The 14,728-nt window shown below is 41.2% G+C and overlaps 1 protein-coding gene across 2 annotated transcripts; it reads left to right on the forward strand.

Moving 5' to 3' along the window:
- Positions 1–6: 6 nt before the first annotated feature.
- HMGXB4 (HMG-box containing 4) lies at positions 7–13,861 on the forward strand. Of its 2 annotated transcripts, XM_017737880.1 has the most exons (11): positions 7–255; positions 1,751–1,859; positions 2,455–2,570; positions 3,847–3,922; positions 4,869–6,010; positions 7,176–7,257; positions 7,504–7,568; positions 7,865–7,970; positions 8,518–8,687; positions 9,859–9,981; positions 11,552–13,861. In XM_017737880.1, exons 1-11 carry the CDS (start codon positions 160–162, stop codon positions 11,594–11,596), a joined length of 2,130 nt encoding a protein of 709 aa, XP_017593369.1. In that variant the 5' UTR covers positions 7–159; the 3' UTR covers positions 11,597–13,861. The 2 variants fall into 2 exon arrangements, with proteins under 2 accessions (XP_017593369.1, XP_017593368.1); XM_017737879.1 differs by having other exon boundaries at positions 7–1,859.
- Positions 13,862–14,728: the final 867 nt, after the last annotated feature.

Genomic DNA, 14,728 nt, shown 5'->3' on the forward strand with positions numbered 1-14,728 from the left:
CGGGGGTCCGTGCGGAGCTCCGGGACTACAGAAGAGCAAGGCTGGGCCTTGAACCCGCAGGAACGGGAGACGTGAAGGGAGAGCTTCCCCGCTGAGCCTGTGCCATCACTGCTGAAACACAGGAATGTGAAGCAGGGGACCCTAATTGAGGTTTACAGGATGAGAGTAGTTAAGGGTGTGTTTTGTATTTGCCGGATTGGAGGTCTGGGCTGTGAGCGCCTTTGGGCAGTATCTACCAACCTTTGTACTGCCAAGTAGATAAGATTTTAAAAGAGTCTTAAAAGATACGCATGTAGGTACAAAGAAATCTTAGACTCTCCAAGTCAACTATTCATGAATTACCGTCTTCAGCTTTGTTTTGCATAATCGGGATTAGGCCCTTACCGTCTTGAGCACAATGCTCTGGTATTGTGTGTCTTCCCACTGAAGTCTGTATGACAAGGGAACATTACAAAATGTTGACAAGGTCTGGTTCAAGATCACGAGCCCACAAGTGGCAAGATGCTCTTTTTTATTGCTAAGTGCAGTGCTCTCTGAGTGTACATATGCAGTGCTCTTGTGCGTAGGTAGAATCCTTGTGTTTGCTACCAGCAATGTATAATGGTCAGAATACTGACTTGACAATCTGCAGTGGGTGTTTTCCCAAAAGCTGAAGAAATAACATGTATTCCTATGGATTTAAACAGAAACATCTCCTGTGTACCCACAAGCTTTATTTAGTTGTGACTTCGTTGTATCACTTAAGTAGCCACAATAGGATGAATATGTTGTACATTGTCAGCATCAGCCAGTTGTTTATAAAATTGAGTTGCATGGGGAATGTACAAGCACAAGTTCCCTGCTCCCAAAGTATTTCCATGTAGTGTGGCAAGATTACCGTGACAGCTAGGATGGCAAGCTGCACGGTCTTTGTGGCTGGATGTTTACACGAATATGCACATACACACAAACACACAAAGGCAGCTGGGTGCAATTGATTTAATCCCATAGGAGCAGAAGGTCGATCTTTTCTTGCAAAGCTGGTCACTGGCTGAGGAGCAAAAGCTGTTTGCTCTGAGAGAACCAGAGCGTGGCTATTCCGTAGCAGCTCTGTCCTGCTGTATGCCCATAGCTGGAGCAGTGACTTGTTTAGAGGAGACCTGAAACCTGGGGGAGCAGAGGTTGGGTTGCTGCAGGCCTAGCTAAAAGGAGTGCTCTCTTCCCTCCCGTCTCCCAGGCTGGCTTTCAGAATGGCTGCAGTGGTAGCATTGGGAAACACATCAGAAGGATGCACACCTCTAATACAAAATGTGTGGTCCTCTAGTTAAAAAAAATTAATAATAATTCTTTTGTAATTTAACTCTTTCTGCCTGGTCGCGTCTTTTCCTTCACTTCATCTGAGATTCAAGGGTTTGAAATCTATTAAAATATCCCACTCTTTGCTACAGTGGCTTCTGACAAAAATGGCTTTGACACAGTTTGGGTGCAGTTTTGTGTGTCATAAAAATCAAACTCAGTTGTCTTCTCACCTTCTTTCTATTTTTGTAAATAAATTACTTCCTTGATTTAGGTATTTTCTAAGACAGAGGTGGTAATTTCTATCTTTAAAATAATACAACATCCATTTTGATCTGTCAAGCCTGAAGAGTGACCACTCCTTTCCTTTCCTTTCCCGCTGTCTTCCAGAGAATACTTCTTTGGTTCAGAGAAAGTTTCCCAATTTACATAATGATTCTTCTTTATGGGAGGGTTTTTTTCATTCTCTGTTTCTCAGACCTTTTCCTATAGATGGGAACGGGGGAAGGAGCCCAGACGTGGCAACTCATTCACAGGCTCCTGCAGGACCACCATGGCTTATGATGGCACCAAGAAGAAAGAAGGTATGACTGCTTCATGATCTGAAGGATTTACAAAAAAATTAATTAATTAATTAAAAGAGTGCCCTTTGCAGCCCTTACCAGGCCATGCAGTCAGAGTGGGAAAGGAAGCTAGTGTGCTATGGAGCCCTTAAATTTAACCTGGCCAAGTTACTGGAGGATCCCAAGCCCTTGACTTCCAGGTGTAGAGTACTGGGATTAGAACTTGAGAGAAATGAGTGGTATTTCATAAGGTAGACACCCTGATTGGGAGCCCTGCCACTGCAGCCCTTCTTCTCCCGGCCAGGTCAATGGGACTAGGAACAAGGGATAATGATAGGTTTAGTCATGGTAACATTTCCAGGTCCATTTGTCTTTAGGAAGGAATCTCCAGGCATTAGAAATTAAATCTGGAATGATTGTGTTAGAGCACCGAGCCCCATCCCTCTGGTCAGACAATACAGACGGTTATCTTTCAAGCCTCTGTGCTTATGGGGTTTTGTGCATCACTCTGTGCCTGCATCCTCTGTTAGCTTATTTTGTGCATGGTCCACTTGTCTATCAGTCCTTAATGTGGTATTTCATTTCTTCCTTTTTTCCCATGTCACATAAATCACAGAATTCCTAGAGAGTCACCGAAGTGTTGACGACGGGCTGGCATCTGGCAGGATACAGCGAGAGAAAAAGCGCTCGTACAAGGATCTTCTGCAAGAGGAAGATGAGATAGCGACTCAGGTAGAAACCCTCAGAGAAAAGGTTCAAGGTGTAAGGATATGCATAAAGGTTGTGATGGAATGGAATGTGATGGAATGGATTTCTTGTCCTTTTTTAAAATTGTTTTTACTTAGAAATGCATGTAGAAGACAGCAAGAGCAGCTAATCATGTCCTGTGTTGTTCAGTAATTTTCCTGGGGAAAAGGAGGGGATCAATCCTTGATTCTGATTTTTCTGGCCTCAGAAAATAAGCTAGTAGGAGTGTTGTCCTAGTCTTAATGTGGAACCTTGCAAATCATAAGATGCCTATATGTGAATAACTTCTTACACACATTAAAAAAAAATTAGCATTTATGGCTGTATAAATAGCCAGCAAATGATGGATAGAATGTTATTTACATCTTTGGGGCCTTAACTTTTGAAATCACATAGTGGCAACTTAAGTTTCTTCAAAACTTTCCTCTTTGAGTTAAAATTTCTGCTGTTAGCTCAGAGGTGGATATCTAGTGATTTGGGGTTTTTTTCATCTGGAAAGCAAGTTCTAGTGTAAAATTAAAATCAAAGTCTTCTACCCCACAGTTGGAATTCTTTAGAGGAGCTTCAGTTTCAGATTGATAAATTGATCAAGACACAGATAATAATTAGGTGACATGGCATATTAAGGACGTATTTTTCACCCATCATTCTAGTTATCACCTTTCTGTACCTCCTGTCACTTCTTTTTCAGCATAGTAAACATCAACTGCTTGCCTTTGTTTTCAAGGCTTGACAGTCTGTGCATCTTAAGTTATTTTTTAGCTTTCTTAAGAGGTAGATGTCTGTCTTTTGTCACCTTATCAGCTGATCTCCAAGTGATGGCTTTCACTTTCACACACACACACTGCCCATATCTCAACACTTTCCAAATGTGCTTTTTCAAGTTTTCTTTTATATTGCTCCTCTCACTTGGGGGGCCTCTGTACAGAGATCTGTGTTTCAGTTTCCTTGGATGCCTGTTTTGCTGCAGTGCCTACAGAAAGCTCCATGGCTATTAGGTGACTGTGCTGAAACCAATCCTGAGTAATACCATTTCTTGTATTCTCACACCTATCTTGTCTTTCTTTATACATACACTGTGCTCTTGGGGACAGAGTAGGTTTCCTTTTAACACCTAGAATGATGATCCTGGTTCTTACCTACGGTTCCTTGATGTTACAGTAGTATCAAGATACTTCCTACTAATTTTTGTCTAATAGTCCATGCGACTGTCATATTGTTTCCCTCCTTTTTGTCAGCAACTTTTTTCTTCTTATTCCAGGACAGTGAGTTTTTTCCAGGGACAGAACCTCACAAAAAGAAGAGAAAGCACTCCTCCGATGAGTTCTGCTACAGAGGTAAGGTAGTAGTCAAGTAGGGCAAGGGGCTAACAAATCATGACTTTAAGGAAAGGATGCTCTTAAGCCAGTGTCAGCAAGCTTTGTGGTTAGCATTTTATAGGAGGAGAGTACATCAACCTTAGAACAAGTCATCAGAAACCTGACGCTGATCAGCACCAGACAGCAGAAGGTTAGGGAATTACATTTTCAGAGTCTGTCTTAACAAATTGCCATTGTAGGGCACAGAGATCTTCCATCCCCTTTTCATGTACAAGTTGTAGTTTTCTAACCCATGCCTTCCCATTTGACATTTGCTTTTCTTTTTTTCCTATTGCATTACAAACTAATTATACTTACAGGTAGTATAACTTTCTCTGAATTTATAAGAACAGAATGTCTGAGGTTGAAAAATAAATGCTTTTCTGTTCAGTTATTATCACAATTAATAAGTTGGCCAGAAAATGACAATTCGGTTCATAAAAGCTTAACACTTTTAGGATTTTTTTTTGGCCCAATAGAAGGAGAAAGCCAAGCTGAAATTTCATCTTTCATCAAAATCTGTCTACAGAATGGAAAAGCTCATATTTTCTACTCATTGGTCTCACCTTGGCTAAAAATGGCACGAAAACCTTGCACTTGAGATACAATTTCAGTAAGATTTATTTTCATCAAAATATATTATTCCACAGTAGAATGGAGTTTGACAAAACTTCAAGAACTTTCCTGCTGTCTCTGCCTTCCTTAAATTATTTGACCAGCTCAGGTGTCACAGCTTCTGTGACACTGAATACTTCTGTGAATACTGAATTGTATCAGTAAGGCTGTGCTGAGCTGGCTGCAGTTCTGTTTAAGCCAGGATGTAAATCTGTCACCTGTAATTGTAAGGCTCACAGGATTCTCACTTCCTTTCTTTGCTGTCTTTAAGGGAAGCATCTCAATGTACATTTCTCTTGGTCTCTTTCAGGTGTCTCGCCTTTGGATCTACCATCAAAGAAGAAGAAAAAAGCAGCTTCTAGCCCATCCTCAGCTGATACAACCATGGATTTGCTCAAGGCTATCACCACACCTTTGGCCACAAGCTCAAAGTCTTCAAAGAGGACCTCTGAAAAATCATCTCATTCTTCCTCTGGCCATTCTGAAAGCAGAAAGGAGCATCCCAAGAAGAAGCTGAGTGGGAGCAGTGGGGAGCACTCAGTGGATGACAGCAGCTCCCACAAATCTAAAAAAATGAAACCTCTTTACGTGAACACGGAGACACTTACTCTTCGTGAACCTGATGGCTTGAAGATGAAGCTCATCCTTTCACCAAAAGAGAAAAGTAGTGCAGCAGATGATGATTCTTTATCCTACTCTTCAGCACCAGCAGCTGCAAAGAAATCTTCAAAGAAATCAGCTCGAGATGAGCAAGGCTCATTCCTGCCTGGGCACGATCTGCAGAGCTTCCTGAAGTCATCCCGAAAGAAGCACAAACTGCCTCCGGACTCACATCCACCTTCTGAGAGTTTTGGTGCTGACACCTCCCTTCATTCAGAGGGCCATGCAAGCGAGTACGAGGTTGCAGGTATGGAGGCACCACCAGAATCTGGTTCTTCTTCTGGTGGAGAGTTGGAGGCTGGAGAGCTGGTGATAGATGACTCCTACCGGGAAATCAAGAAAAAGAAGAAGTCAAAAAAAAGTAAGAAAAAAAAGGACAAGGAGAAACACAGAGAGAAGAAGCACTCCAAGTCTAAAAAGAGTTCTGGGCACTCTCCAGTGGCAGTAGCAGAAGTAAGAGTGTCACCACCACCTCCCAGTACCCCCTATGTTGTTCCTCCACCTCCTCCTGCTGTTGTTCACTCAGATGGTCAAGGTGAGAAGAGGAGGAAAAAGGAAGACAAGGAGAAGGACAAGTCTGAGAAATGGGAAAAGGAGAAGGAAAGAGAGAAGGAGAAGGAAAGAGAGAAGGAGAAGGAAAGAGAGAAGGAGAAGGAAAGAGAAAAAGAAAAGGAAAGAGAGAAGGAAAAAGAAAGAGAAAAAGAAAAGGAAAAAGAAAGAGAAAAAGAAAAGGAAAAAGAAAGAGAAAGAGAAAAAGAAAAGGAAAGAGAAAAGGAAAGAGAAAGAGACAAAGTAAGGAAAAATTGGAGAGAAAACAGAAATTGGGTGACGGGTAATAGTGAATTAGGCACTCCATTGCAAAGGCATGTTAAATTGAAACAAAGGATAACTGATACCAATTATCAATGGTTTAACTGAAGCATGTTTGAAAAACTGTTAGCCACTGTGATTTCTATTTGTAGCGAAACGAATATATGTTGTTCTGGCTTTGTGGCACAGACAGTCTTCAGCCAATAGCGGTCCTCTGGGAAAGTTACACTTAATTTTGCTTGGTACAGGTCATGTACCAAGCACATTTACATCTTTTTGTAATGGGTCTGGCTCTAGCTATTCCCAGGCAGACTTCTGGACTAGTGATCAAAGTTCCTGTAAAAAGGAATCAAGCTGTTACCTGAAAATTGAAGATATTTACCCATTTACTCCTGTATTCAAACAAAATTCTAATTCTTACAGGCTGCCACATTCCCAGTTTTGTACTTATATATTCAGTTTTCCATGGTTACTGCATAAAGATACGAGTAGCAGAAATAGTAGCTAGCATATGAACAAGGTTACAAATGAGATAACTGTAGCTGTGTGAGTAAATGGGGGAAAGCAGCTTGTACATGTTCAGATAGAGAAATAATGCTTCGTATGAGGAAATGGGCAGACAGAGCTCAGATCTGTTCAGCCAGTATCCTATTCTATTCCGGAATTTTTCCCTGATCATAGCTCAGCAATCACAATACCTTTGCTGTCAGTGTACTACACAGGCTCTTTTCCTGCCAAATGGAAGCACTTTGTAAGGATTCAAGAAATGGAACAAAACATTATCATGAGGACTAAATTGTTTTGACAGATCTGTAATAGGTACTGTGAATAGTATAACAGATACAGGGTTTCATTATTTTAAGTTTTAAAACTGAGATACATTAAAAAGTTTTCTGTCGATCCTGAATTTAGAATAGGAGCTTGTTGAGTTTTGCAAGATAAGCCTTGTACTAAGACTGGTTCTGGCTGATTCTTGTGCTTTCATAAAGATTAAACTCAGCCAGAAGATGTAAAGGACTGCTTTTTAAGGTTCCTGATCTAAGTACCGTATCTTTCTTTAGGTCTTCAATAAATGCCAAATTCTTATTAAATTGGAGAAGGTCTCATCATAATTAAAAATCTTTGTTTCCTTTCTTCTTCTGACTAGCCAAAGAAGAAAAACATGTCTGCTTATCAAGTGTTCTGTAAGGAATATCGTACAAATATTGTGTCTGAGCACCCTGGAATAGGTAAGAGAATAATCCAGCCTTCTCTTCTCTTGATTATACCCCAGTCAGATTAATTAGCAGAACATATTGTCTTTGTTTCAGACCAGCTTCTTAATTTTGACGTAGTGCAAAGAATATGCCAATACTTAGAATAAGAGGTGGCAAAGGAGACAGGAGTGTATTATAATTTTACTTTAACCAAGCTGTGAATTTAGATAAATTATAATCAAATTTGTTTTAAACATTTTTCTTCTTTCTTTCTGCCAGATTTTGGGGAGTTAAGTAAAAAACTGGCAGAAGTGTGGAAGCAGCTACCTGAGAAGGATAAACTGGTGAGTGTTTGTGTGACATGTTTTTGTAAAATGATTTCTGTGAACTAGGTGCTTAGATCAGAATGTGCTGGCAGCATTGCCACAATGCCATGAAATACGTTTCCTATATCCCTAAAGCATGTAAAGGTGGAAAGTATGGAAATCCTGCCCTTGCAAACATAAAAGCATTCATTTTCTTCTTGTGGTATTGCTTCACCTCCTAGTTTTGTAACATCATTCTGCCTCCAGGTCCTGGCATCAGGTAACAGAATTACCTAATGTTATGAATCTTTCCTTTCTTACCATGGTAACTACAGATCTGGAAACAGAAAGCTCAGTATCTCCAACACAAGCAGAATAAAGCAGAGGCCACCACTGTGAAGAGAAAGGCATCATCTTCAGATGGTGCACCAAAAATGAAAGGTAATTGTTGTGCTTTATTCACTCTCATCTCTTTTCTTGGACAGTGAAGGTAGTCTTGCCTGTGGAACAAAAAAACAAAGGTCCTTACCTGCTTCACTTCCCTACCTGCTTTCTCACAAACCATGACATTTAAATCACAGTCAAATCAACTTTTCTGTGAGAGCAAGAATGATGTCAGCATTTTTCATAAAGATTTCCTTGTCTAATTTGTGGAATGGTATTCATTTTAGCAGTTTAGGGATTGAAATGTAAAATAAGAAGAGGCAGAAAGGAAGTTCTAGTGGGATTAGCTTGCTGCTAGAGGGAAGTTGGGTTGTTCTTAGTTTAGTATCTCTGATATCAAATCTCCCCAGCTGCATTCAGCTGAGGTAGATGTTCTGTACATGTGAAAAAAAGTTACGACTACAAAGACTTTGGGACTGGGGCAACCATTAAGAACCATTTAAGCATCTCATGCCTATGAGATTTGAACTTTAGTAACTAAATGGGCTTCTGAGTAAAAGAGTGAAAGCAAGGAATATGGAATTTTAATTTTTTGTGTTTCCAGCTCTTCCAACAGGAGCGATTTCCCCTCACAAAAAATCCCCCACCAGCACCGTAGTGGTGCCTTCCTCACCAGCCAAAGCCCCTGAGACAGATCCTATTGATGTAGCTGCACATTTACAGTTGCTGGGTGAATCTCTGAGCCTCATTGGACACAGACTGCAGGAAACAGAGGTGAGTCTGTAACCAGCAGAGTCCCAGTGATGTCCTGTAATCTACACAATGCATTGAGGGAGATGATTATTTTATTTTCTTAAAAGTTTAACCGGTGGTTTTCTGTTAGGAAGAGAAACTAGAGGTGGCATGCCCTGTTTCTTTGATGCATTGCTCTTTATTTTCAGTGAAGTAAAAAGTCTCAGTAAACAGTTGGCATCAAAGAAAGACAGATGCTTTGCAGCTCTAGGTCCTTGAAAGCAATTTGTAGTTCAGCAAACCCTTCAGTCTTTACTTACCATGGATTTGGTACTTGCTTGCTATTTTGTCAGTCTCTGGGCAGTTGCTATTACTGTTCTACTTCTTAGAAAACTACCAGCCTTTACCAAGAAGTTTTTTGCATGTCCGGTGGTTTTCTGGCAGTATCATATTGCCAGTGCTTTGGATAAGGGGCTACTATTGTTTCAACTTACCTGGTAACATAATGTCACGTTTTAATGGTTTCCTACTGTTAAATGACAGTGACTCTGTGAATGCACATACACATGTGTACACTTTCAGAACTCAGCTCAGCCTCTAAGGAGAAAACATATTTGTCTCAAATAATACCACTGAATTTTATGAGTAGCATGATAATCTCACCCCACTCTGCTTGCTTATTTTATCAACAGTGAAATAAATGTTCTAGCGTTTTGTTTTTGGTATGCTTATTGAGATCATGAGAGGAACAACCAGAGTCCAGAAAAGCACACAGACAAATTCCCTTTCCTGAAAGTATATCAATGAATAAAGCATTTGTTTATAGGCTTAGCATTCCTTTAACTTCAAAAATAAAACAACCATTGTCATTAGGACTCACATAGTTAGCAAAATAGATGGTACAAAATGGCACAGAAAGTATATTACAAAAATGTGTGGAATCAGTGTTTTATGCAGCTGACAACTTTCTGGTGTTTTCTGTTGATTCCTACCTTTATCTTGCACTAGTTCGTTGCCTACTGAACACTTCAAATGTTTTGGGCCTGCAGTCTCTCTGTGAAGCACGAGGCACAGTTTTGTCACTGTGTAAATAGTGGAAGTGGACTGGAGGAGCTGAAGATACTGTATCTGCATGAGCGTGGATACAGTTGAGAAAGAACCGCAATTTCCACTACTCATCCCTATCCCAATCTTTTGCTTTCCTCACTACCAGGGAATGGTGGCTGTTTCAGGAAGTTTGTCAGTACTCCTAGATTCAATCATCTGTGCTTTGGGCCCATTGGCATGTCTGACCACACAACTACCTGAGTTGAATGGCTGCCCAAAGCATGTTTTGGTGAGTTCTCTGTGGTTATTTTCTCTCTAGCACTGTTAATTTCAGTAGAGTCTAAATAGAGTTTTTTTGATTAATCAGTGTAATGTAATTATAATTCCAGTGCAATAAGAAAATTTGTCTTGGTCATGCACTTTTACAGAAGAATATTTATTGAAATTGTTACAGATATTACGATTGTACAATACTGTGCAACCTTTTTTTCTCCCACTGGCTACTGACCTAATATTTTTAGCATTGATTGCAGTGTGGGTAGGTCCTGTTTTAGTGATGGAGTCAATCAATCTGAATCAAATACAGGTATACCAGTATTTTTGAAAGTTCTAATTTTCCATAAAAATAAAACCCATCTTCTAGCTGCTCTGTATCACGCAAGCTGTTTTTCCTTCAGTAGCATAAAAAACAATTTGTGATCTCAGGATTCCTAATGTGATGGTGTAGCACCTTTTACAAGTGGCTGAAACCTTCTCTGAGGAAAGAAAAATAGTCTCTGTCTTAAGGAGCTGCATAACTACAGTTTCTTTTCCACTTTAAGCTACTCTTAATATTGAGCCCTAATTTAGCAACAGCTTGTGGCATTTATGTAGCTTGATGTGGACATAGATTAAGATGGCAGCAGCCATCAGGAGTCATACTTCCTACAGGAGACATGAATAAAGCAGCAAAGGAGAGGAGCAAAAATCAAAAATACAGAGTCTGAAGAGCTAAGAGACTAAAAGCAGTCTGACAGAGAGGACAAGAGAATTGGGATATCAATTGTCATATCATAATAGGGCAGCCCAAACGTTTATTCATTAAGAGAATGGACTGTCAACAACAGGAGCAAAGTTGACAGTTTAGTCTGTGAACTCCCACAAACTGGTTCTGTGCACAAAAGCTGAGTCAGTGGGGTGTTCCCATCTTAAGCCATGGAAAAACTCCGATGCTTTTTTTCCTTCCTGCTTGCCAAGTTTATTCAGAGCAGTGACGCTACATGACTAGTGGTGTGTTTATTGGAAACTTGATCAGCTTATTGTTCTAAGGAGCAATGGAGCTTTAGGTGAATTATGGCAACTACCCTTCACTTCTGGAAGCTGCTGTTCAGGAGCTGGTAATAAATCTGATTTTCACAGTCAGATGCGTAACGACAGTGATGTTTTAAGACATGGATAAACCCCAGCGGTTGTGTTGCAATTTATCTTTCAGACAGTAGGTGGCATTGCTAGATGCTAGAATCACAACTGGTGCAGCTCCAGCTCCTCAGTCTCTCAGTTAAAGGTGCTGTTCCTAAGGCCTCCTTCAGCTATCCAGCCACAGGCTTGACCTTACTAAAACATTGTATCTGAAGAACATACAGCTGGGTCTTTTGTCTGATGTGCATGAGAAGGATTCTTACTCTCAGAATTCTGTTACATTTTGCAAGAAAAACTGAAGAGCACTTTTTTTCCCATCTGGCACCCTATTAGAGGTGATCAATAGGCAGATTCAGTTGTCTCATCCTATGATAACTTGTAACACAAGTGACTATGCTTAGTACTCTCACCTGTGCCATTTTTTATCTGACACTAAAAAACACTGAATTTTTTTTCCCCAGTCAAACACGCTAGACAACATTGCCTACATCATGCCTGGACTTTGATGGGAAAGGACCCTGGGATGTACTCAACCTCTGCGTAACTGACTTGTGTACATGCACTACGCTGGCACTCCCGAAGGGCTCCATGTGGAGGCTTTTAAAGTTTTATATATGTATAGTATATACATAGGATTGTAACTATTTGACTTCTATTTTATGAAAAATTGTGAAGTTAAGCTGAGAAAACCCTTTTGTGTTGGTGGGTGAAATGTCCTCCAATCTGAAAGTATTTTGTACGAAGAATTCAGAAAGCTTTTGAGATACTCGCCTTAAATTCAGATTTAGTGGGGGAAGCAGACAGAGAATGGACTTCTCAATATAAAGAAGAAAGCTGTCACCGTGAGAGGGGTCATTGAAACAGGTGGCCCAGAGAGGTTCTTGACTCTCCTTCCTCGGTGATACTCAGAAACTGAATGAGCAACCTGCTCTAGTTGGACTTGCTTTAAGCAGGGAGATGGGCCAGATGACCTCCTGATATCCCTGCCTAAACTAAAGTATTCTGATATTCTGTGGGCAGGTAGAGATGACAACATATTTTGGACCAATTAATAGAACTGAATTCTTCACCAGCCCTATTTGTAACTCTTTTTCTGTTTAAAATCCACTTCTTGAGGGGAAAGCTGGATAGCTTTTTGCTTCTTGGTCACTTTTTCCAACCCCTTCTCCTCAGTAATAACTGAAAGTTATCAGCTGGCTGGTCTGGTAGCTGGCATTTGAAGTGAAGTAGAAGACAACAACAAGATAAATTTTTCCTTGTGGACTCAAATCATCATTAGCACAATGTATCAACCCATTGCATTGGCTTGAGAGAATGAACCTCCTGCTGATTTTTCCATGGCATGGTCAGCCTGCTTTGATGGAAAGGAGTAGGGAAGCAGATGGGAAAAACTCGGATTGCTTCTGCCCATCTTGCACCTGTTTTGTGAAATGGCTCATCCCCCATCCCTCTCACCAGCACTATTTCAGGAGCTGTGGTGCTGCTGCAGGGCAGTGACCAGTGGCCAGTGTGAAGCAGTTACGACCGAGTAAGGCACATGTGGGTTGATTGGACCAGTTTCCCTTCCTTCCAGCCACATACTTGGAGTTTGGTTTTCTGCTCCTCTGGAGGAGGAGCCGCAGGAGAACGCTTGATTCCTATTTAGGCTTTTGTCTGTGTGTATGTATGTGTATGTGGTGTTCATATCACATGTATTTAACTTCTACCAATATCTGTAACAGATTTTAATTTATCCTGTATATTTCTCTGTGTGTGTATATATTTATATATATATACATAATTTAAAAGCAAAAATTCCTCCCTCAGCCAACAGTGTGTGGAAAATGTGAATCAAGTTTGCCTCACCTCACTTCCTGCAGGAATCAACTCTATGTATAGTAGTTAGCATGGGCATTGTGTAAGGAAACACCAGGAAGATTCTAAGTATTTGTCGAAACAGGCTATCTTGTGAAGGTAGGCAGAACAACTGAAATATCATTTGACTCAGGCCTTATCATCTCTGTAACAGGAAAGTTTTTAAATTACAGAAGAGGCATTTTTTACTTTCAAGTAAGTCAAGCTTCTGTTTTTCAGGACAGTTGAAAGTGAGCTGTCCCTTATTGTGGCTGAGCCCCACATCAGAAGTAAATTGAATCCTGCGGTGTGGAGGAGGGTTTTTCTCCCCATGCCTCTTTGCCACATCTTCCCTAGATGTGCCTGTACAAGGTAGTCTGTCTCTTAAGAATCTTCTCTCAGTGCAGTGAGGGGTTTTCTCAGCAGAGGAGGTGCTGAAGATTCTCAGACCACCAGACCAGAACACACATTTTAACAATTTAGGACAAATCCTAATGAGCCTGGAATTAGGAAGGGCCCAGGAGGGAGGCAGTCCAATCCTGCTTCAGATCCTGGCCCATATTAAAGCATCTGCTGTTGTGAGCAGCAGAAAATAACTGGCTCTTTCCAGCCCTTCACAGTTGAGAGCATTGTGGTGAAGGCTGCTTTTGGATCTGCTTTTGGAAACAGAAGGGGATCAGCTTTAGCTTTGTCCTCTGTACAACAGAAAACTCTTGAAGAGTGAAAAACACACACGACCCTGGTGTATTGTATTTTTATTAAAATTTGTACACTTTGTATAATCTGTATCTTGTGGTATTTGGTACTATAGGGAAAACTTTGTCAAGACTTAGCAGTTTTTATATTTTTGTTATTTCTTTGCTGTTTGGTCCAGATTACATTACAATTATACACAGATTTTTTTGTACTGTACTTAACAATATAATTTTTTTTTTTAACTTCTGGAGTATTGTCGTTCATTTCTGGCACATACTGTTTTCTGCAGCTGTTGTTACTACTCGTATTTAGTGTTTCTCAGCAAAACACATCCAATCCTAACCTTGCTAAATTCACTCAGTTGCCAGGCAAGCTGTACTGTATCCAGCAGCACAGGTCACCCAAATTACCACTCAGGCTCCTGCCTGCTTGGGACCCCCCAGAAGGGAGATGTACCATGGAGCACTGCAGGTAACACCAGGGCATTTGTCTTCCCTGCTGCCTCACCTCAGTTCAGGTTTGTGGCATTCAGGTGACACCAACACACAGGACTCGAGTGTGTTACACGGGCTGTCAGGCGTGGCAGCATTAGAGCAGGATTTGTGCTGGTTATTAACACGGCCCCATTTTCCGGGTATGGGTGTTGGTTGATTGCAGCCTCAGCTTGGGCAGGGCAGTTGCTTAGGCCGGGAGCACATCTCAGAATGTGCTTTTACCAACCACTCTGTGCAGAGTCATAGGATGGTTTGGGTTGGAAGGGACCTTAAAGATCATTTAGTTCCAACACCTCTGCCACAGACAGGGACACCTTCCACAAAAAAAGTTTGCTCAAAGTCCCATCCAACCTGGCCTGAAAGACTTCCAAGGATGGGGCATCCACAACTCTCGGCAACCTGTCCCAGTGCCTCACCACCCTCACAGTGAAAAATTTCTTCCTAACTCCTATGAGTACGCTCCCACACCGGGCTATGGAAAACTAAAAACCCATCGCCACAGGCTTTCCAGGATTTGGGCACCGCTCAGGCTCGCGAGTTCGGCGTGGCTGCAGAAAGCGGCGGAGGGTCTCGGCAGCGGGAGCCCCTCGGTTCCTGCGGCCGGGGGGTAAGGGT

Source organism: Corvus brachyrhynchos, unplaced genomic scaffold (genome assembly GCF_000691975.1).
Source record: "Corvus brachyrhynchos isolate BGI_N302 unplaced genomic scaffold, ASM69197v1 scaffold56, whole genome shotgun sequence".
NCBI classification, from domain to species: domain Eukaryota; kingdom Metazoa; phylum Chordata; class Aves; order Passeriformes; family Corvidae; genus Corvus; species Corvus brachyrhynchos.